The sequence below is a fragment of the Molossus molossus genome, unplaced genomic scaffold, assembly GCF_014108415.1.
Source record: "Molossus molossus isolate mMolMol1 unplaced genomic scaffold, mMolMol1.p scaffold_m16_p_4, whole genome shotgun sequence".
In the NCBI taxonomy this organism is placed as follows: Eukaryota; Metazoa; Chordata; class Mammalia; order Chiroptera; family Molossidae; genus Molossus; species Molossus molossus.
The window spans coordinates 78,036,595-78,057,427 of NW_023425377.1; the positions used below are offsets into that span (position 1 = coordinate 78,036,595).

The 20,833-nt window shown below is 46.7% G+C and overlaps 1 protein-coding gene and 1 pseudogene across 2 annotated transcripts in view; one reads left to right on the plus strand and one right to left on the minus strand.

Moving 5' to 3' along the window:
- Nucleotides 1-1,116: 1,116 nt before the first annotated feature.
- The window catches only part of UHRF1 (ubiquitin like with PHD and ring finger domains 1), a 44,574-nt gene continuing 24,857 nt past the window's right edge, over nucleotides 1,117-20,833 (minus strand). Inside the window, exons 6-18 of one of the 2 annotated variants that reach the window (XM_036240338.1) lie at nucleotides 20,328-20,428; nucleotides 20,028-20,214; nucleotides 18,015-18,138; nucleotides 17,810-17,917; nucleotides 17,439-17,543; nucleotides 15,790-15,896; nucleotides 13,601-13,763; nucleotides 13,387-13,524; nucleotides 9,913-10,069; nucleotides 9,680-9,837; nucleotides 7,279-7,377; nucleotides 2,401-2,484; nucleotides 1,461-1,525 (exon numbers count right to left, since the gene is read on the minus strand). In XM_036240338.1, the coding sequence (XP_036096231.1) occupies nucleotides 1,520-1,525; nucleotides 2,401-2,484; nucleotides 7,279-7,377; nucleotides 9,680-9,837; nucleotides 9,913-10,069; nucleotides 13,387-13,524; nucleotides 13,601-13,763; nucleotides 15,790-15,896; nucleotides 17,439-17,543; nucleotides 17,810-17,917; nucleotides 18,015-18,138; nucleotides 20,028-20,214; nucleotides 20,328-20,428 (1,537 nt within the window). In that variant the 3' untranslated portion in view covers nucleotides 1,461-1,519. Of the gene's footprint in view, nucleotides 2,485-7,278; nucleotides 7,378-9,679; nucleotides 9,838-9,912; nucleotides 10,070-13,386; nucleotides 13,525-13,600; nucleotides 13,764-15,789; nucleotides 15,897-17,438; nucleotides 17,544-17,809; nucleotides 17,918-18,014; nucleotides 18,139-20,027; nucleotides 20,215-20,327; nucleotides 20,429-20,833 lie in introns of both variants that reach the window. The other variant, XM_036240337.1, reaches the window with a different exon arrangement.
- LOC118615414 lies at nucleotides 11,252-11,858 on the plus strand (annotated as a pseudogene).

Genomic DNA, 20,833 nt, shown 5'->3' on the forward strand with positions numbered 1-20,833 from the left:
CGCTAAGGGCACGTACTTCGGTTGCAGTTTGTCCCCGGCCCTGGTTGGTCGTGCGGGTGGCAGCCACTCGATGTGTCCCTTCACGTCTATGTTCCTGTCTCTCTCTCCCTTCCTCTCTCTCCCTCCCACTCTATCTGTACAAAAAAAAAAAGGAAAAATATCCTCGGGTGAGGATTAAAAATAAATAAATAAATAAACTATAGTGTATCTACAGATATGTACAACCATCACCAGATTTAGAACATTTTCATCAACCCAAAAGCCCCTTCCCCCTGCCCCATCTGCCAGCATCACTAAGCCGTCTCTATAGATCCCTGTATTGGCAGATTTCATATGAAATCATATATGACCACTGTGACTGCCTTCTTGCATTTAGTGTGTTTTCAAGGACTCCTAACACTTTTTTTTTTTTTTAATCCTCACCCGAGGACATTTTTCCATTTTTTGTTCAGACAGAGTGGGAGGGAAAGAGAGGAAGAGAGAGAGAGAAACATCAATGTGAAAGGGACACATTGAGTAGCTGCCACCCGCTCAACCAACCAGGGCCAGGGACAAACCGCAACTGAGGTATGCGCCCTTAGCGGGAACCAAACCCAGGTCTCTCTGGACCGAAGACTGACGCTCTAACCACTGAGCCAAACCGGCCAGGGGTCAACTTCTTGACTAATGATTTGGGCTGGTCTTTTAGTAGGGGACCACTGCAGCCTAGGTTTCCTCAAATGTAAATGGGGACAGTAGCACCTTGGTAAGAAGTGACCATTCTACTTCAAGCTGGAAAGCTAGATTTGACCCCGTGGCTATAGTTTGCTGACTCCTATAAAGGTCAAAATCAAACCCCTCCTGAGCAGCAGTTAGAACCACTGTCCTATGATTTTCTGTGTCTCTGTTTTCTCATTTGCAAAGTGGGGATGATAATACCTGCCTCATCTGTCTCCTGGGGTTTTTGTGAAGAGCAAATAAAATAATGGGAACAGAAGTGCCCAGTGGGCCACAAGGCGATTAGCAAATAGGAAAAGACAAAACCAACATCTGTAAAAGACATTTATTCTGAGAATCTAAAATCTGGACAAAGAATATTGATTGAACTTTTTAGAAAATGCCTACACAAGATTTTGTCATTTTTTCCTAATACATTAACCACCTAATAATAAAGAGGGAAAAAACTTTCAAACGATATTGTTCGTTTGTCTGCATTTATGTGATTTAAAATATTCCTGTTCTATTGAGGTATAAGCTGCAAACTTTGGTAAAGTTTGTAAAAAAATTAACAAATAATTCCAAAAAATACAAAAAAAAAACCCTAAGTTATAAATTTCTTGGTACATATACAGTAACTACAAAAAATTTCATTTAAAAAAAGTATTTATTTAAAAAACAAATCCCCTCTTGTAATACTCAATTGGTGAGTTGAAATTTCAATTTAAAGGAAGAACAAAACGCAACCTATCCCCAAACACTCACCCGGTTTTGGAAAGAACTGGTTGGCCAATCTGAGAATCTGGTTGGCATTTTCAATAATTCAGTGCTAAAAAAAGAGCCTTGTGTTTAGAAAGAAAGAAAGAACTAAAGGCACTTGAACATGGCTTAGTGCATCTGCTTCTGTGGTGTTCCAGATCGGACAGCATTTGGCTGCACACTCAGCCCCACGTAGGAGAGTCCAGTGGAGGTAGCTTCTGTGTGGCCTCAACTCTGCTCAAGGGATACAGGTCTCTGCTTGCGGGTCTTAACCACAGAAGCCGACTGGTGGCGGATGGCTTTGAGGCCAGAGTTAAAACTGAGCTGAATGAGATTTTTTTCCTTTTTCCCTTTCAACAATGTCCTGATGGATGACAGCAGGGCCACACCACACCCAGGGCCACCACCAGGCACCATCCTGCTGGGTGTTGGCAATAAAATGCTATCAGAAGGTGTGCTTGCTTTCAGCTTTGGGGGCCAACCCCACACACCTGGAAAAGATTGTTCTAGGCAGTCAATGCCCTCTTGCAAGAATCTCTGAGAACTTGATATTGGGAACATAAGTCGCCTTCAGGCTAAGGAATTTCTAATTTCATCTTCAGGAAAAAAAAATTTTTTTTTTTTTTTGCTGATACATTGCAGGCTTTATATTCTTTTAAAAACCAAGATAAAACACTGAGCAGTCTAACTTTCTTTCTTTCAGCCATAATACAAATTCCTGAAAATTTATAGATAAAAACAAAACAAAACCAGGAAGACAAGGCTTTTTAAAAGGAAGTAGAGGAAAAACTACATATTTAAGTTAAGCCCACTAAAAACAAGAGGGGCCAAGGATGCCTCTGATGCGTTTTTAGAAAACGCCCGGCGAGAAGTGCTTGAGGATCACCGTCCATTGCCATAACCTGGGAAGAGCTGGCTGAGGACTGCCTGCAGCGGCTGGTTCACCTGCATGGCGTAGTTCCGGCCCAGATCATAGCGGCAGGCGGGGCAGGTGAACACCTGAGCTCTGAAGGATCTATCCAGGCAATCCTATGAGAGAGTGAAAAGGTGAGACATGCCATCCACATCAGTGGGGCTACTCCTGGCCACCCACTGTCCCCTCTGACAGAGTTGAGAACAATTAATGACTTCTCATCGGGTCCAGAGGCCCCTTCTGATCCTCAGTCTCACTTTCTACCACTTACCTGCCAGCCAGCCTGACCCTCCCAGGACCCCTCAAAGACTCTAGGCTCATCCTGGCCCCCAGGCCTTGGCACTTGGCACAGGTGACACCACCTAACAGATCTGTCCTCTGGCTCTCTCATTACTTACTCCTTGACTCAAGTCACCTCCTCAGAGGAACCCTTCCCTGACACCCCTGGACTACTGAAAGCAGCCCCACACAAGCCAGTCCTAGCATCTCTCCAGTTTGCCTTAAAACAGCACCTTCTACCTTCTGGCATCATCTTGCTTACTAACACGTTCATCTCTATAGGCCAGATGCTCTCTGTGATTTGGAGCTGTGTCTGGTTGACACTCCCAGCACCACACATAGGATAAGACACATAGTAGTAGATAATCAATAAATATGCATCAATGAAAATAAAGGGAAACAGGAAGAAATTCTGGCACCAAGCCAGACTTCTGGATTAAAACTAAACCAGGCAGAGACAGAGTTATAAAGCAGACAGGCCCTAGAGAGCCAAATTCCCAATCAGAGAAACAGGAAAGATACCAGCCACCTGGGCAGAGACAAAACACACAGGTATGCAGGCACCTGTACAGGTGTGCACACCTAAAGGATGACATCATGCAACTGGATAAGGGAGTAAATGTCATCACAATGAAAACTGGCTAGTGTCGCTCAGATGGTTGGACATTGTCCCATGGACCAAAGGGTCGTTGATTCGATTCCTGGTCAGGGCACATGCCAGGATTTTGGGCTTGATCCCCAGTGGGGGGTGTGCAGGAGGCAGCCAATTGATATTACTCTCACATTAATGTTTCTCTCTCTCAAAAACCAATAAAAACATTAAAAAAAAAAAAAAAAAGGAAAGCCCTGGTCAGTTTACTCAGTGGTTAGAGCATCGGCCTGCGAACTAGAAAGTCCCGGGTTTGGTTCCTGCTGAGGGCACGTGCCTCGGTTGCAGTTTGTCCCCAGCCCCAGTTGGGGTCGTGTGGGTGGCAACCACTCGTATGTGTCTCTCTCACATTGATGTTTCTCTCTCTCTTTCCCCCTCTCTCCCTCCTGCTCAATCTGAAGATAAATGCAAAAATGACCTCAGGTGAGGATAAAAAAATAAATTAAATAAATAAATAAATAAATAAATAAATAAATAAAGGAAAGAAAGCCTATTGATGACATAGCACATTCAACCATGAATGCATGCTGAGGATTTTTTTTATCCTTACCTGAGGACATTTTTGCATTTATCTTCAGATAGAGAGGGAGGGAGAGAGAGAGAGAGAGGAACAGAGAGAGAGAAACATTGACATGAGAGAGAGACATCGAGTGGTCGCCACCCACACAACCCCAACCGGGGCTGGGGACAAACCGCAACAGAAGTACGTGCCCAGGACTTCTGGGAACCGAACCCAGGACTCTCTGGTCCACAGGATGACGCTCTAACTGCTGAGCCAAACTGGCCAGGGCTGTTTACTAATTTTTTAAACTCCTGAATTCTTTTTTCAATATAAAGTTTATAGCTTTGATTCCAGAGACAAAGGTAGCTCTTTCTGCTCAATACAACTAAGATTCGGGTCCACGTTCAAAAATCATGTTCTGAATCACTGCATGATTCATAGCATCCAAAAGGTGAAAACAGCTCTGGCCTGTTTGGCTCAGCGGTAAAGCACTGGCCCTCGGACCAATGAGTCACAGGTTTGATTTCAGCCAAGAGCACGTACCTTGGTTGCGGTTCATCCCCAGCCCTGGTCAGGGTCATGCGAGAGGCAACCAGTCGATGTGTCCCTCTCACGTTAATGTTTCTCTCTCTCTCCATTTCTCTTCCTCCCACTCTATCTGAAGATAAATAGAAAAATATCCTCAGGTGAAAATTAAAAAATAAAAATAAAAAACAAAAGGTGGAAACAAACCAAGTGTCCATCAGTGGATGAATGATACAGAGGGTGTGGTCAACCCAGACAACAGAATAATAGTATTTGGTCTTAAGAAGGAAATTCTGACACACATGCAACAATGTGAATAAACCTTGAGGACATTATGCTTAGTGAGAGAAGCCAGACATGAAAGGACAAATATACCCTGGCCTCAGTAGTTAGAGCATCAGTCCCTGGACTGAAGGGTCTCAGGTTCAATTCCTGGTCAAGGGCATGTACCTGGGTTAGAGGCTCGATCCCCGGCCCTGGATGGGGTCGTGCAGGAGGCAATCAATCAATGTGTCTCTCTCACATTAATGTTTCTCTCTCTCTCCCTCCCTCTCTTCCATTCTCTAGAAATCAATGAAAAAAATATCCTTGGGTGAGGATTAACCATAAAAAAGAAAAATTAGAATGCTAAATTTTATGTTATATATATTTTACTACAATAAAGTAATTTAACAAAATAAAATAAATTAGCCCTGGCCAGTTTTCTCAGTGGTTAGAGCGTTGGCCCTCGGACCATAGAGGCCTGGGTTTGGTTCCCACTAAGGGCACGAACCTCAGTTGCAGTTTGTCCCTGGCCCCAGTCGGGGTGTGTGGGTGGCGAACACTCGATGTGTCTCTCTCACGTCGATGTCTCTCTCTCCCTCCCTCTTTCCCTCCCACTCTATCTGAAGATAAAGGCAAAAATGTCTTCCAATGAGGATAAAATACTAAAAAAAATAAAATAAATCAGGTGCTGGGACATCAGGGTAAAGGGTCATTTTCCCGTAACTCTTCACATGCTGATGTTCTGGGAGATGTAACTACAGTTGCATGGACAGTTTGGGCAGCCACATAAATGTCGGTACCCTCTTCCTCCACAAGCTTGGAACTTAATGACACATATGACTGACCCGAGACACTTGGTCCCCGAAACCTCATCAATCCAGTCAATGTCTGCAGTGCTAGCCAGGTGTGACCTTTGCAAGCTTCCCCACATCTCGTGCCTCCTCTACGTGCTTGCCCAGAGCACTTTAGCACGTGTCACCTAGAGCCAGGAGCAGGCCAACAAGGTGCTACTATGCTTTTTCATTAAGGGATAACTGAAGCTCGGAGAGTTAGGTGGCCTTCCAAGGATGAGAGGCACAGAGCTGGGGGGAGGATCAAACCCTGGCTGCTGACTCCAAAGCCTTCATCTCACCATTGTCCACCAATCCTGAGCCTCTTCACAGGTCACAGAGCTGAAAGAACACCATCAGCCCACATGACATGGCAACACAGCCTGAGAGCAGAAAAGTAAAGGCCTGACCCTGATGGCCAAACAACCAAAGAGCTTCATGTTCTCTGAGCCTCTTCCCTAGTGTGACAGCTGAGGGACTGAGACAGGCCCAAGGCAAGGGGCCAGGGTGGAGAACAAAATCACCAGCAGCTCAGAGACCAACATTGACAAGGAAGTGGGACAATCTCTTCTAATGCCATCTGCCTGCACTGCCCATAAGTTCCTACTGACAGACTTTGGCTAGGAAATACTGACAACAAACCATTTATACAGGCCAATGCTTCCCAACTGGACGATTCTGCCCCCAAGGGACACTGGGCCATGTCTGGGGACATCTGTGGTTGTCATGACTTGGGGAGCTCTTGGAATCAAGTGGGTGGGGATCAGATAGACAGTTCAACACTCCAGTGCCCAGAACTGGCCCCCCCACAGAGAATATTCCAGCCCTAATACCTGCAATGCCACAGGGGAGACTGTAGTTTAGTCTAATTTCAGCTCCCATCTCTCTTTTTTTTTTCATCCTCACCTAAAGATATTTTTCCATTTATCTTCAGATAGAGTGGAAGGGAGGGAGAGAGAGAAGCATCAATGTAAGAGACACACATCAACTGGCTGCCTCCCACACAACCCTGACCAGGGCCGGGGATGAACTGCAACCAAGGTACATGCCCTTGGCCGGAATCAAACCAACAACTCATTGGTCCGCAGGCTGATGCTCCAACCACTGACCCAAACTGGCCAGGGCACCAGCTCCCCATCTCTTTTTCAATCATTTTGTTTCTCTCCTGAGAATGACCATTAAGCAGAGCCTACGACCTACCTCCCAGTCCCACATCCCCTACAGGCCCCAACTGTTCAGACATGACTACCTACCCAGACAAGACTACCTGTCCAGACTTCTGCACGTGCCATTCTTCCTGCCTGCCTAGAATGCTTCTCCCAGAGGCCCTCTTTAGGTGATAGGCTAAGGCCCCCTCCTCCAGGAAGCCTGCTCCTATAGGAGACAAGCACCTTATTCCTTTACCAACTGCTTTATAGTCATTTACTATGCCCAGAGCTCGGGCCAGGACTGCCACCTGTCCTCCCCCACCCTGGACTCCCAGGCATATGAGAGGTTGGAGGAGAGTGTTCCAGAGGGAGGAGAGAACCAGCCAATGCACAGCAGAGGGCTAGTATGGCTGGAGTCACGAGGCAAGGTGACACTGGAGTGCCAGGCAGCCAAGGTGAGTCCGGTGGCCAGGGCAAAGCATTGGCATTTGATTCCACAGCACCAGAAAGGCACAGGAGGGTGGGAAGCAGGGAAGTGGGGTGATGGGATCCCTTGATGAAGGCAGGGAGGCAACTATAACCAAGGCTACTTGGAAAACAGACACTGAGGCCCTACAAAAGCCAGGAGCCAGGAGTATGAAGAAGCCAAGCCAACAAGCCCATACTATGTACTGGGTGTGTGGCAGCCCAGCTCCCGTGCCCACTCCTCTCACCTTGCACACATTGTGTTGGCACACGGTTGTGATCGGACGGAATACCAGCTCCTGGCAGCAAATACACTGGAACGTTTCTTCCACTTTACTCAGGAATTTCTGAAACCAGAAAAGAGGAGGTATGAGACCAGCAGAGCCTTGTACCAGAGGAACAACCATGTTGATGAAATCTTCAGAAAATGGGGCTCCCTGCTAGGGCCTCACCACGGGTCCCGTAATTTAATCTTCCTACCCCACCCCAGGAGACAGGCATGGTTGTGATCCCCATTAAGATGAGAAAGCGGAGGTACAGACCAGTGCAGGCCTTGCCCAGGACCTGGTGATGGGCATAGCTGGCCAGGGTCACAGCCTTGATGGTGCTGAGTGGGACACCCAGCGTCGAGGTCAAGAGTGGGCTCTACCTGAGGGTGTGAATCTGGATCACTCAGTAAATGGTGCTGAGCACCTTCTGTGTGCTGCCCAGATGCCGTCCAGCAGTGGAGTAAACAGAAGAACCCTATGCCCTCATGGAGGTTGGAGCCCCATGGGAGTCAGGGGCAACAACAAAACAGGGAAAGACAGAAATGTCACAAGAGTGTTGGAAAGTACAGCATGGAGCCTGGGAGGGGACAACCCAAAATGCAGGCGCTCAGAGAACACACTGTAGAGAAGGTGACCTGAAGGACATGTGCCCAGCTAAATCATGGCCCTCAAAATGCCACATCCGAATCCCAGGATCAATACCTATTTCCCTTCCATAGCAAAAGAAACTCTGCAGGTAAAATTAAATTGAGGACCCTGAGATGGGACTATATTAAACTAAAAAAAGTTTTTGCACAGTAAAAGAAACCATCAACAAAACAAAAAGACAATCTACTGAATGTGAGAAGATGTTCACCAATGATACATACAATAAGGGGTTAATACTCAAAACTATATAAAGAACTCAGACAACTTAGCACCAAAAGACAAACAATCTGGTTTAAAAATGGACAGAGGACCTAAACAAATGTTTCTCCAAAGAGGACATACAGATGGCTAATAAACATATGAAAAGATGTTCAACACCACTAATCATCAGAGAAATGCAAATTAACCACCATGAAATAGCACCTCAAACCTGTCAGAATGGCTATCATCAACAAATCAACAAACAACAAATGCTGGCAAGGACGTGGAGAAAAAGGAACCCTCGTGCACTATTGCTGAGAATGCAGACTGGTGCAGCCACTACGCAAAGCAGTGTGGAGTTTCCTCAAAAAATTTAAAAAGTACAACTACCTATGACCCACCAATCCCACTTCTGGGTACAGACAGCCACCGACTTAACAATTTTTCAACTTTGCAATGTTGTAAAAGCAACACCCATTCAGTAGAAACTGTACTTCAAATTCTGAGTTTTCATCTTGTCCTGGGCTAGGGATACGCAGTTTGACACTTAGCCACGGTGCTGGGCAGCAGCAGCGAGAGGAGTCTGTACCACTGGAGGCGAATGTACGTGTTCTGAGCATGTTCACAGTGGGGTGGGTTAAACTGTGGTGTTCGGTAGGTTAAATACATCCGATCCCTGTGATTTATGATGGATTTATTGGGACAAAACCCCATTGTAAATTAAGAAACATCTATATATATCCAAGAGAATTGAAACAGAGACTAGAAGAGATGGTTGCACACCCATGTTCACAGCAGAATGATTCACGATGTTCAAAACATAGAAACAACCCAACTGTCAGCTGACAGATGATGGATACACAGAATGTGGTCCTTCCAGACAATGAAACATTATTCAGCCTTAAAAAAAAAAACACATTCTGCCCTGGCTGGTTTGGCTCAGCAGTTAGAGCGTCGGCCCGCAGACCAAGGAGTTGCAGGTTTGATCCCCAGTCCCAGTTGGGGTCATGCAGGAGGCGACCAGTAGATGTGTCTTTCTCACATCAATGTTTCTCTCTCTCCCTCCCTCCCTCCCTCCCTCCCACTCTATCTGAAAAAAATCAATGGAAGAAATATCCTCCAGTGAGGATTAAAAAAAAAAAAAAAACATTCTGAAACCTGCTACAACATGGATGAACCCTGAGGACGTTATGTTCAGTGAAATAAACCAGGCATAAAAGAACAAATACTGTGCAATTCCACTTATAGGAGGTCCAAAAAGGAGTCAGATCCAGAGACAGGAGTCAGATCCAGCAGCTTGGGGAGGACAATGGGGAGGTAGTGTATAATGGGGACAGTTTCAGTTTGGGAAGATGAGAAAGTTCTGGGGATGATGGGGATAAATGCATGATGATATGAATGTCTTTAATGCCACTGAGCTGTACGTTGAAAAATGATTAAGATGGTGCATTTTATGTTATCTCTATTTTGTTATAATAAAAAGAAATAGTGAGGATGGGGGGAGGCTGCCCAGGCCATACTGGGTGCTCACCGGCCCATCCTTGAGCGACTTGAGGATCTCGGTCCACAGCTTGTTGTTGCTCTGGTCCTCCTTGATAAGGCCTTTCTGCTGGGCTGTGAGGCTGTAGGGTTCCACCTTGGTTTTCTTGGGTGTCCTTCCTGGGGACCAGGCACCAGTCCTGCCACCTCCTAAGATAGAGCAGAGTGGTGAGGGCAGGTGAACCCAAGGGCACATGGACAGGCTGCCCATGGAGAGACACCCACCTTCCGACTTGCTCTTCCGTTTGCCCTTCCTAGGGGACGTGAAACCCTCCTCTTCCTCCTCCTCTTCCTCTTCCTCTTCCACTTCTTCAGCCGTCCTCTTTCTGTTCTCTTTCTCCTTCTCCTTCTTGGCCAGGGCCTCAAGGTAGCCTTCTGGGTACTACGAGAGAGCAAAATCACAGGCTGGAGCAGTGGGCCTCCTGAGCGACCCAGACTCCCTACAGGGGTTCAGGAACCAGGAACTGCCTCACCCTGACATCTACCACCCTGGCCCCAAACTTCCTGCCATCTCCCTTCACCTTGTCACTCCCTCCTCAGTCCCCAAGCCTTAACTCCTAACTGACAGCTTCAGATCTCAGCTTCCACTCACTTAACTCCAGAGCCTAGGGCAGTAACCTCATTACCATACTTACCAGGAATTCAGAGCTAACCTGCCCTGGGCAGGGTGAGTGACGCATCAAATGAGATAGTGCAGTAAAATGCTTAGCATCAGATCCAGGCAATATGATAATCTTACTATCTTTATTATTTCCTTTAAGGGGCAGGCAAACTTTCCTATACGGGATTAGGTGGTAAATGTATTTCCAGCTTTGTGGCCCAACAGCAGACAGAGCCCCTTTGTGAATGAACAGGTGTGATTGTGCCCCAAGAAAACTCTATTTGCAGACAACTGCCTCAGGGCCTTAGCTGCCATCCAACCTCATCTTGATGGCTCTTGGGCTCCAGGTCTGAACAAGCATGACTTCGTTATAACCCTGTGTCTAAGGCATCTATAGTCATGTCCAATTCTGAAAGATTTCATCAAGAAATCTCCAACTGCCTGGGCTGGTGTGGCTCAGTGGTTGGAGCGTTAGCCCATGCACCCAAGGGTCATGGATTCAATTCACAGTCAAGAGCATGCACCTGGGCTGCAGGTTTGATTCCCCCACCCCTGTTGGGGTGTGTGCAGGAGGCAACAGATTTATGTGTGTACATGTGTGTGTCTCTCTCTCCCCCCTTTCCTCCCTTCCCATCCACTCTCTCTAAAAATCAATAAAATATATCCTCAGGTGACGATTAACAAAAAACAAAAATGAAAAAAATGCAATCTCCAACCTTCTTTAAAAGAAACACTAACTTGCAATGAAACTGAAATCATAAATAAAAACCCTACTCCCAGTAGACACTGATGTTCCTGTCCCACAGCTATTCTCCGCAGTTCCCCAGCTTCTGAAATTGCCGGTTGCACACAGTATGTTCAAAAGACAACTCCTGGGTGTGTCGTTACTTTTGAAACGAGTGGCAGGAGCTGCTGCGAGCCCCAGCTGGCCATGTGCAGTCTCCGTGTGCGGTGGGCCTAGCCATGGCGCGGCAGTTGGCCTGGGAGCAGGGCATCACCCTGTGTGGGAGCGCTGACATCATGGCCAAGTTCTTCTCATTTGGCATCAATAGCATTTTATATCAGCGTGGCATTTATCCGGCCGAAACCTTTACTCGAGTGCAGAAATATGGACTCACCCTGCTTGTAACCATGGATCCTGACCTCAAGAAATACCTAAACAATGTGGTGGAAAAGATTAGCTGTACAAGTGTTCGGTGCAGAAACTGGTGGTGGTCATCACGAACACTGAAAATGGGGAGGTCCTCAAGAAATGGCAGTTTGACATCAAATGTGACAAGATTGCCAAAGATGACAGTACACCCAGAGAAAAGTCTCAGAAAGCTATCCAAGATGAAATCCACTCAGTGATCAGACAGATCACAGCTACCGTGACCTTTCTGCCCCTGCTGGAAGTTTCCTATTCATTTGATCTGCTGATCTACACAAAGATTTGGTTGTACCTGAAAAGTGGGAAGAGTCAGGACCCCAGTTCATTACCAATTCGGAGCAAGTCCGTCTGCGTTCCTTCACCACTACCATCCACAAAGTGAACAGCATGGTGGCCTACAAGATCCCTGTCCATGACTGAGGGGCCGAGCGCAGTCGTGGATTCTGTGTTTCCTGAAACCATGTCAGCCGTGTGCATGTCCTGTCTCACTAAGTAGTTTTTAGATGGAGAACTTTACAGTATACTTTACTGAGCTGTGCACGGTGTTCCAGTTTTTGGTACCTGTTTGGCTTTCCGTAGGGTTGATGTCAGGTTTGCACACTGTTCAGAGGGAACCAGCAGGTTACAAAAGTACAGTCAATCCCTTTGAGGGTGGTAACAGGAGATGGAAAACTTTTGCTATAAAGAAACTAAATGCCTTCCTAATCCAGACCTCTTGGTCAAGTAGCTTGACTCAGAGTGTAGGTCAATGTGAAACAGTAAAAGAAGTCTGAACATTCAGAATCTTTGTTTAGTCCTAAAGTAACTGATAATCCACAACCACAATATTCCAGGAAGGTTCTTTTGCAATTTATTTCATTTGTATAGTTTCCATGTTGAAAAAGATCTTCTTCCCTGGCTGGTTTGGATCAGCGATTAGAGCAATGGCCTGCGGTCCAGAGAGACCCGGGTTCAGTTCCTGCTAAGGGCACATACTTTGGTTGCAGTTTGTCCCCAGCCCTGGTTGGTCGTGCGGGTGGCAGCCACTCGATGTGTCCGTTTCACGTCAATGTTTCTCTCTCTCTCTTCTGTTCCTCTCTCTCCCTCCCACTCTACCTGAACAAAAAATGGAAAAATGTCCTCGGGTGAGGATAAAAAAAAGATCTCCAATGATTTGATTTTAATGTATATAATTTACACTTACAAAGCTGTCCCTATTTCTACTTTTTAAATTCTGGTATTATATAGAACTCTTAATGTCTTTGTATTTTACAAAATCAAGCTTTAAATGATAATGATAAAGTTAAATGTTAAAAAAAAAAGACAACTCCTTGTGACCTCCCTCCCAGGGGGCAGGTGCTATCAAACTCTCAATGACAATTAAGATTCCTTAAATAGTCCCAAAACAATTATCAGCTGTTAAAGCACCTCACCATAATAAACAGAAAACACCATAATTATAGTGCCAAAAGCCCTATTCCAGCACAGGGTGAATTCTCGAGGATGGAAGATTCCATTTCTGTAAACAGGAAGCGTTGGTTGGGAGGGATCAATCCTCATCATCTTTACACTAACTTCTCTACATTCCACCAGTTTTGCTGGTTTCTGCTGTTTTGGAGGGAGGGGCATACAAATTGATTTCAGAAAAACCCATTTACTAACACAGCTACAAGAAGTCTGTATCAACTCTAAAACGATGAACACAAAGGCCCAAACATGATCTGCCCATCTAATATCCACTGGCTACAGAACTGAAATGGAGCAGACAGCAGCAAGGTGTGGCCAGCTAGGCCCCTGGACATCACTTAGGATGAAAGAGAAACCCAGAGCTTCCAGGTCAAGAAGGCAGGTTCTGGCTGGCTGAGCACTCATGGTCCAGTCCTCCTTGGGGTGGCTGCTGCTATGACCAACCAGGAAGATGAGGCTCAAAGCAGGACTGCTGGGCCTGGTGAACATGGTCTGGACGCACCTGCATGGTTAGCCCCAGTTTCTTGATCCGGTCCTTCCCTTCCTTTGTCCAGGGGCCGGGTTCATTGTCGTCCCTCCGCAGAAGATAGCGCCACACCAAGAAGCCGGATTTCCCCTTCTCGGGCCAGTACCTCACAACCTGCAGAAGTGAAAACCAATGTCAGTGTCATCTGGGACTGGAGGTGGCCCCAGTGGGTGCAGGGAGAACCTCTCACCTTGTAGATGCCATCGTACCGGTTGCCCTCAGTGGGGGCATATTTGCTATGCTTGCGGCCCTTGACGTTGCGCACCACCCGGACCGGCTTCCCTGAGCGCCAGTCCTTGGCCTCAGCCCCTTTGCGGTCGTTGATGGGTGCACTGCAGTTGAGAGCCAGTGCCCTGTGGGGAGAGCCATGGCCACATGCTGTAGGTTGGATTGTGTGCCCCAAAGAGAGAGGGCATCAACCCATGGAACCTGTGAATGTGACCTTCTTTGGAAAGAGGGTGCTTGCAGATAAAGTCAAGTTCAGAGGAGGTCAGGATGGAGGAGGGGGGACCCTAAATCCAATGACTAGTATCCTTAGAAGAAAAGGAAACAAACACAGACACAAAGGAAAGGACACCATGTAAAGATTGAGGCAGAGGCTGGAGTGATGCCGCCATAAGCTAAGAGACCCCAAGGATTGCTGGCAGCCACCAGAAGCTGGAAGAGGCAGGCAGGACCCTCCCACAGAAATTTCAGAGGGAGTATGCCCTGGGACACCTAAATTTTGACTTTGCGTTTCCAGAAATAGGCCAGAATAAACCACCTAGTGGTCTTTTGTTACTTGAGCCACAGGCTACTAGCACATCAAGAAAAAAAGAAGAGGCAGTAAACACAGACTAGCCAGGCAGCTGTCTCGCCCAAGGGCACAGAGACCTGGGGCAAGCCGATCAGAGGTCAGGCTCAGCACACTGACCTCTTTATCGGGTGTGAAAGAAAAGAGCTGCAACCACAAGGCTGTTTTCCAGGTACAAACAGTACTTTTTAAACAAATTTCTAGTTTGTGTTCAGAAAGTATCACTTAATGTTAGCTTACGTGCAGTCCATCACATTAAATCTTTTCTTAAAACGTGATTTTAATACCTGCTGAAATTAAAATATTCCACTAGACAAATAACCTTCCCTTTTTTATAAAGACATTCAGGTACTGATACTTTGCTGTTTTACATAATGGTAATAACATAAACATTACTACCCATAAGATTTTCCCCTCCCCATGTCTCATAACACACTTTCAAAAAGCAGAATTAAAGCATTATAGGTCATTTTCATAACCTTTCCGAAAAGAAGGTACCAATTTGTATTTCTAATAATAGGGGAACACCAGTCTATGCTGTAACATTTCTCAACATTTTAGGTTTTTTTTGGCCAATTTCACAGAAGAAATAAATAGTACTTTACCATCACTTCATTTATACTTCTTTGATTACTAAAGTTGAAAAATTTTTCGTGGTCATTGGAGAGTTCTATTTTTTCTGTGAATGATCTGTATGTCCTTTTCTTTCTACTAGTTTTTCTTACTGATTTGCAACAGCTCTTTACATAATAACCATGTGTCATGTTTGTTGACTTTCCCCCCGAAGAGTCATCTGTCTCTTCATTTTACTTATGGATTTTACTAATGCAATTTATAATATTTAGGTCATCAAATCTGTTTTTTGGGCTTTATATTTTTTGTTTTTACTGATTTTAGAGAGAGAGAAAGGTGAGGGGGAGAGAGAAACATCAATGTGAGAAACATCAATCAGCTGCCTCCTGCATGCCCCCTACTGGGGACTGAATCTGTAACCTGTGCCCTGACCAGGAATCAAACCAAACCACCTGAGCCACACTGGCCAGGGCAAGGCTTTATAATACTTTCTTTACTTAAAAAGACTTCCTCCCTAGCCAGTATGGCTCAGCGGTAAGATCGTCGCCTGGGGCCCAGAGAGTCCCGGGTTCGAATCCAGCCAAGGGCATGTACCTCAGTTGTGGTTCATCCCAGCCCCAGTTGGGGTTGTGCGGGTGGCAACCAATAGATGTGTCTCTCTCACATTGATGTTTCTCTCCCTCTCTTCCTCCCTCTCTCCCTCCAGCTCTATCTGAAGATTAATGTAAAAATATCCTCAGGTGAGGATTAAAAAAAAGTCAAAAAGATTTATCATCTGGCCTCTTTGGAGAAAAATTTACTTTAATGCACTGAATGACTCATAAGTCTTTAGCAGATAGAGAAGAGAAGACATGGATTTTCAGCATCCATATATGTTCTATCACACTCTTAATGGGAATCTAACTTCCGGGACATGACAACCCAAAACAGAACCAACCCGCTTCCCTGTGTAGCTCCCAGAGAGGGGCAGAAGTGAGTTGGTGAAAAATTAAGAAAATTTTGTTTCTGCAAACCTGTTGGTGTTGGTGAGTTTCTGATCACATGACTGTTCTGCTGTCCGCTTGTTGCCGGAAAGATCTCGACCACCGCTACCAGTATATGTGAACGAATTCCCATGGTCCTAAAACAGAAGGGCAAGCTGAACCCTCACCACAGGAGAGTAGAAACTCCACTAAAAATAAACCCACAACACCCGGGATGTCAACTGTCAAAGAAACAGAAAATAACCAGTAATGATAAGGATGTGGAGAAACTGGAACCTTGTGCACTGCTGGTAGGAATGGAAAATGGTGCAGCTACTGTGGAAAATGGTATGGAGGTTCTTCAAAAAGTTAAATGTGATCTAGCAATTCCACTTCTGAGTCTGTCTATACCCAACAGAATTGAAAGCAGGGCATTTCAGAGATATCTGTACACTCATGTTCACAGCAGCACTACTCACAATATCCAAGAGGTGGAAGCAACTTAAGTGTCCATCGACAGATGAATGGATAAACAATATGGTCCACCCAGACAATAAAGTATTATTTAGCCTTAAAAAAGAAGGAAATTCTGCAGTATGCTACAACATGGATGAACCTTGAGGGCATTATGCTCAGTGAAATAAGCCAATCACAAAAGGACAAATACTGTGTGATTCTACTCAGAGGAGGTCCCTAGAGAAGTCAGAGTCAGAGACAGAAAGTGGATGGTGGGAGCCAGGGCTGTGGGAGAGGACTTGGAGTTAGTGTTTAATGGGGACAGTTTCAGTTTGGGAAGATAAGTTCTAAAGAAAAATGGTGGTAATGGTTACACAAGTGAATGTACTTAAATGCCACTGAGATGTACACTTAAAAATGATTAAAATGGTACATTTTAGCCCTGGCTGGTGTGTTCAGTGGTTAGTGTCGGCCAATGCACCAAAGGGTCTCGGGTTTGATTTCTGGTCAAGGGCATGTACCTGGATTGCAGGTTTGATCCCTTGGCCTCAGTCAGGGTGCATTCAGGCAACCAATCGATGTGTCTCACATTGATGTTTCTCTCTCTCCTCCCTCCCCCTTCCACTCTCTCTGAAAATCAATGGAGCCCAGCTGGTATGGCTCAGTGGTTGAGCATCAACCGATGCACCAAGAGGTTACCGGTTGGATTCCCGGTCAGGACACATGCCCAGGTTTTCGGCCAAATCCCCAGTGGTGGACATGCAGGAGGCGGCCAATCCATGTTCTCTCTCATCGATGTTTCTGTGTCTCTCTCTCCCTCTCCCTTCCTCTCTCTCTAAAATCAATAAAGAAAAAAAAAATTTTTTTTAATCAATGGAAAAATATCCTCAGTTGAGGATTAACCAAATTTTTTCAAAAAGGTACATGTTACCCTGGCTGGTTTGGCTCAGCAGTTAGAGCGTCGGCCTGCGGTCAAGAGAGGCCCAGGTTCGGTTCCCGCTAAGGGCACATACCTTAGTTGCAGTTTGTCCCCGGCCCTCATTGGGTCATGCAGGAGGCAGCCACTCAATGTGTCCCTTTCACGTCGATGTTTCTCTCTCTCTCTCTTCCTCTCTTTCCCTCCCACTCTGTCTGAACAAAAAATAGAAAAATGTCCTCAGGTGAGAATAAAAAATAAATAAATAAAAAGGTACATGTTATGTGTATTTTACAATTAAAAAATAAACAGAACAACCCCTACTCACCACATCATCCTCATACCCCCCAGCCAGGACCAGGGAGTATGCCCCGTCATTGCTCCGGCCGTGGATGCCCGCCACATGAGGCCGATGGACTCCTGATTCACTAACCTGTGAAAACCACCAAGAAACAAATGGCACCTTCTAGACTGGCTGTTGTAGAAAAGCTCAACCCCATACTCCTGCTGCTGCCTTCAGAGCCAGTGGCTCCACTGTCCCACTGAATGCATCACACCTCTTATGAAAACCTCTCCCCTGAATCTGGGCCACAGATTGAATTCCAGCCATGCCACCTGCTCAACGGGTGGCCATCTCTAGGTGAAGGGTCTTCTGGAAAGCCAGTGCCTATCGGCCAAACCCCAGATGTTTCTGAGTACCTGGACTCTGAACCTCCACATGGTGCCCACGGGGATCCCTGGGATGGGTCCATAGTGGTTGGATGGAACGATGGTGCACTCCTTGGTGCGCCCCACGCACGCCATGCCCTGTCCATTCAGGAAACAGATGAAAAGAGCAGTGTAAGCAAGCACAGGAGGCTGGACAGGCCTGCTGGGGGCGTGCAGGGCGAGGGGGCTACCTTACCTTGCCCCAGTCCCGCTGCGAGGAAGACGTGGCTGATGCCATCTTCGCTTTCTTCTTACTCTCTTTCAGTTTCTCCCCTGCCAACACTACCTCGCTGGCATCATTTCGACACTCAGGGCAGTACCTGTGACAACAGGGATGTTACCACTTGTCCTTAGCCCACCCCGCTCCTACTAGTCCTACAGACATAGCCGGCTCCTTCCAGCTCCCTGCCATCCTGTGCTGTCCAATATAAGGAATCTTTTATTTATTTTTTCTTTGTTGGTTTTAGAGATAGAAGAAGAGAGAAAGAGAAATATAGAAACATCCATTGCCCGCCTCCTGCACATCCCCCACTGGGAATTTAGCCCACAACCTGGACATGTGCCCTGATGGGAAATCAAACCAGCAACCTCTAAGTGCATGGGTCGACGCTCAACCACTGAGCAACACAGCCGGGCTAGATAGGAAACCTTTTATTTTTTATTTTTTCTATCCTCACCCAAGGACATTTTTGCACTTATCTTCAGATAGAGTGGGAGGAAGAGAGAGAGAGAAACATCAATGTGAGAGACACACATCAAGTGGTCGCCACCCATATGACCCCAACCGGGGCCAGGGACAAACTGCAACCGAGGTACATGCCCTTAGCGGGAACTGAACCTGGGACTCTCTGGTCCACGGGCTAACAGTCTAAGCACTGAGCCAAACCAGCCAGGGCAAGATAGGGAACATTTTAAATTTAAATTCATTAAGATTAAATAAGCCCTGGCTGGTTTGGCTCAGCGGCAGAGCATCGGTCCACGGACCAGAGTCGCAGGTTCAATTCTGGTCAAGGGCATGTACCTCAGTTGCAGTTTGTCCCCAGCCCTGGTCGAGGTTGTACATGAGGCAGCCAATCGATGTGTCCCTCTCACTTGATGTTTCTCTCTCTCTTTCTCTCTCTCTCCCCCCCCCCTTCTCTGTTTCTCTCTCCCTCCCACTCTATCTGAACAAAAATGGAAAAATGTCCTTAGGTGAGGGTTGAAAAAAAAAAAAGATTAAAGCCCCGGTTGGGGTCTTATGGGTGGCAACCACTCGATGTGTCTCTCTCATGTTGATGTTTCTCTCTCTCTCCCTCCTGTTCTGAAGATAAATGCAAAAAAAAAAAAAAAGCCCTGGGCAGTTTTGCTCGACGGTTAGAGCATCGGCCTGCAGTCCAGAGAGACCCGGGTATGGATCTTGCTAAGGGCATGTACCTCGGTTGCAGTTTGTCCCCAGCCCTGGTTGGACGTGCAGGTGGCAACCACTCAATGTGTCCCTTTCACGTCAATGTTTCTCTCTCTCTCTCTCTTCCTCCCACTCTATCTGAACAAAAAACGAAAAAAAAATATCCTCGGGTGAGGATAAAAAAAAAAAGAGTAAATAAGAAATCCAGTTCCTTGGTCATACGTGCCACATCTGAAGTGGTCAATAGCCACGTGTGGTGACTGGCGACTGTCATAGATAACAGAGCATTCTACCAAACAGATTCTTGCTCCTCTCCCACTGGAAATTTCACAGCACCTCCCAATAGTGGGAGAACCCAACTGGGGTGTGGGAAGCACGGGGAATTCAATGGGCACCTCTTCACTGCCACAGACGCAGTTTCCCCACCTCCACAAGGGGAGGTTCTGAACAATAGCTACCTCCGAGTTATCCTGACAACTGTTAAGAGGTCAGTGTGCTGACACCGGAGCCTGGTGCATCCCTACCTTTCTACCATGTCTGTGCCAAGAGCATCATGGCCAAAAGGTCTGCTCTTGGGCGATGCCGGGATGCCCGGCTCTCTGCTTCCTGCCTGCAGAGTCTCCTTTCTCACATTTACCCAGAGGCCTAAGACACACCAGGAACACAGGATGTCCCCTCACCCCAATTCTCTCATTGCCCCTTGTGGGTTTACTAGGTGATAGACAACATTAGTGCCATTTCTTGGCACCCACCAGCCCCCTATCCCGAATATCCGAGCACCACAGCCCCGGGCCTGTCTCTGGAGCATCCGAGGCATCCACTCACCACTCGTCCTCCTTGGGAATGCTGCTGAGAGGTGGGCAGAGGCAGTACGTGTGAAAGGCCATGTCACATTCATCACACAGGAGCTGCTTGTCAGGATCCTGCTTGCCCCCACACAGGTGGCAAGCGCACACCCGGCAGGTCTTGCTCTGGTCGTCCTTGCAATGCTTGCAGGAGGGCCCACTCTTCCCTGGACACAGGAGTCGAGGTCACCTTGGGCAGGGCCGGTCAAACAAAAAAGAAACAGAAGCCCCCACCCCACGCCCAATGTGGGAGACAGAGAAGAGCAGAATCAGAACTCACTTCTCATTGGGTTTTCCACCACAGGGCTCCCCTCTCCTGGACGCTCAATCTTAAAAACTTCATCCACGAAGATGATCCGACAGTCGTTGAGAGAATTATCCCTGTGAGAGACAAGCCGTTGGAACATTCCAGCTGGCCAACCCTGCAGAGGCGCCTGAGAGGACCTGGTCACGCAGCACATTCTCAGAGCGCTATCAGCTCCTCTAATGATATCAAATAAGAGGCTTCTCAAGGCCCTCGTGCATTCACGTAGCTATTCCCCTCACCAATCCAAATCCTACTAAATCAAACACAAGATAAAAGTAGCATATAAAAGTTTCATTACATGATGCATTGAGAGTAAGTTCTAACCTTCAGGCAGGAGAGGCCGATTGAACAGGGCCCATCATGCAAAAATTTGCCGCCATCAAAATACAAAAGCTTGCCCTGGTCGGTTTAGCTCAACAGTTAGAGCATTGGCCTGCGGTTCAGAAAGACCCGGGTTCAGTTCCCACTAAGGGCACGTA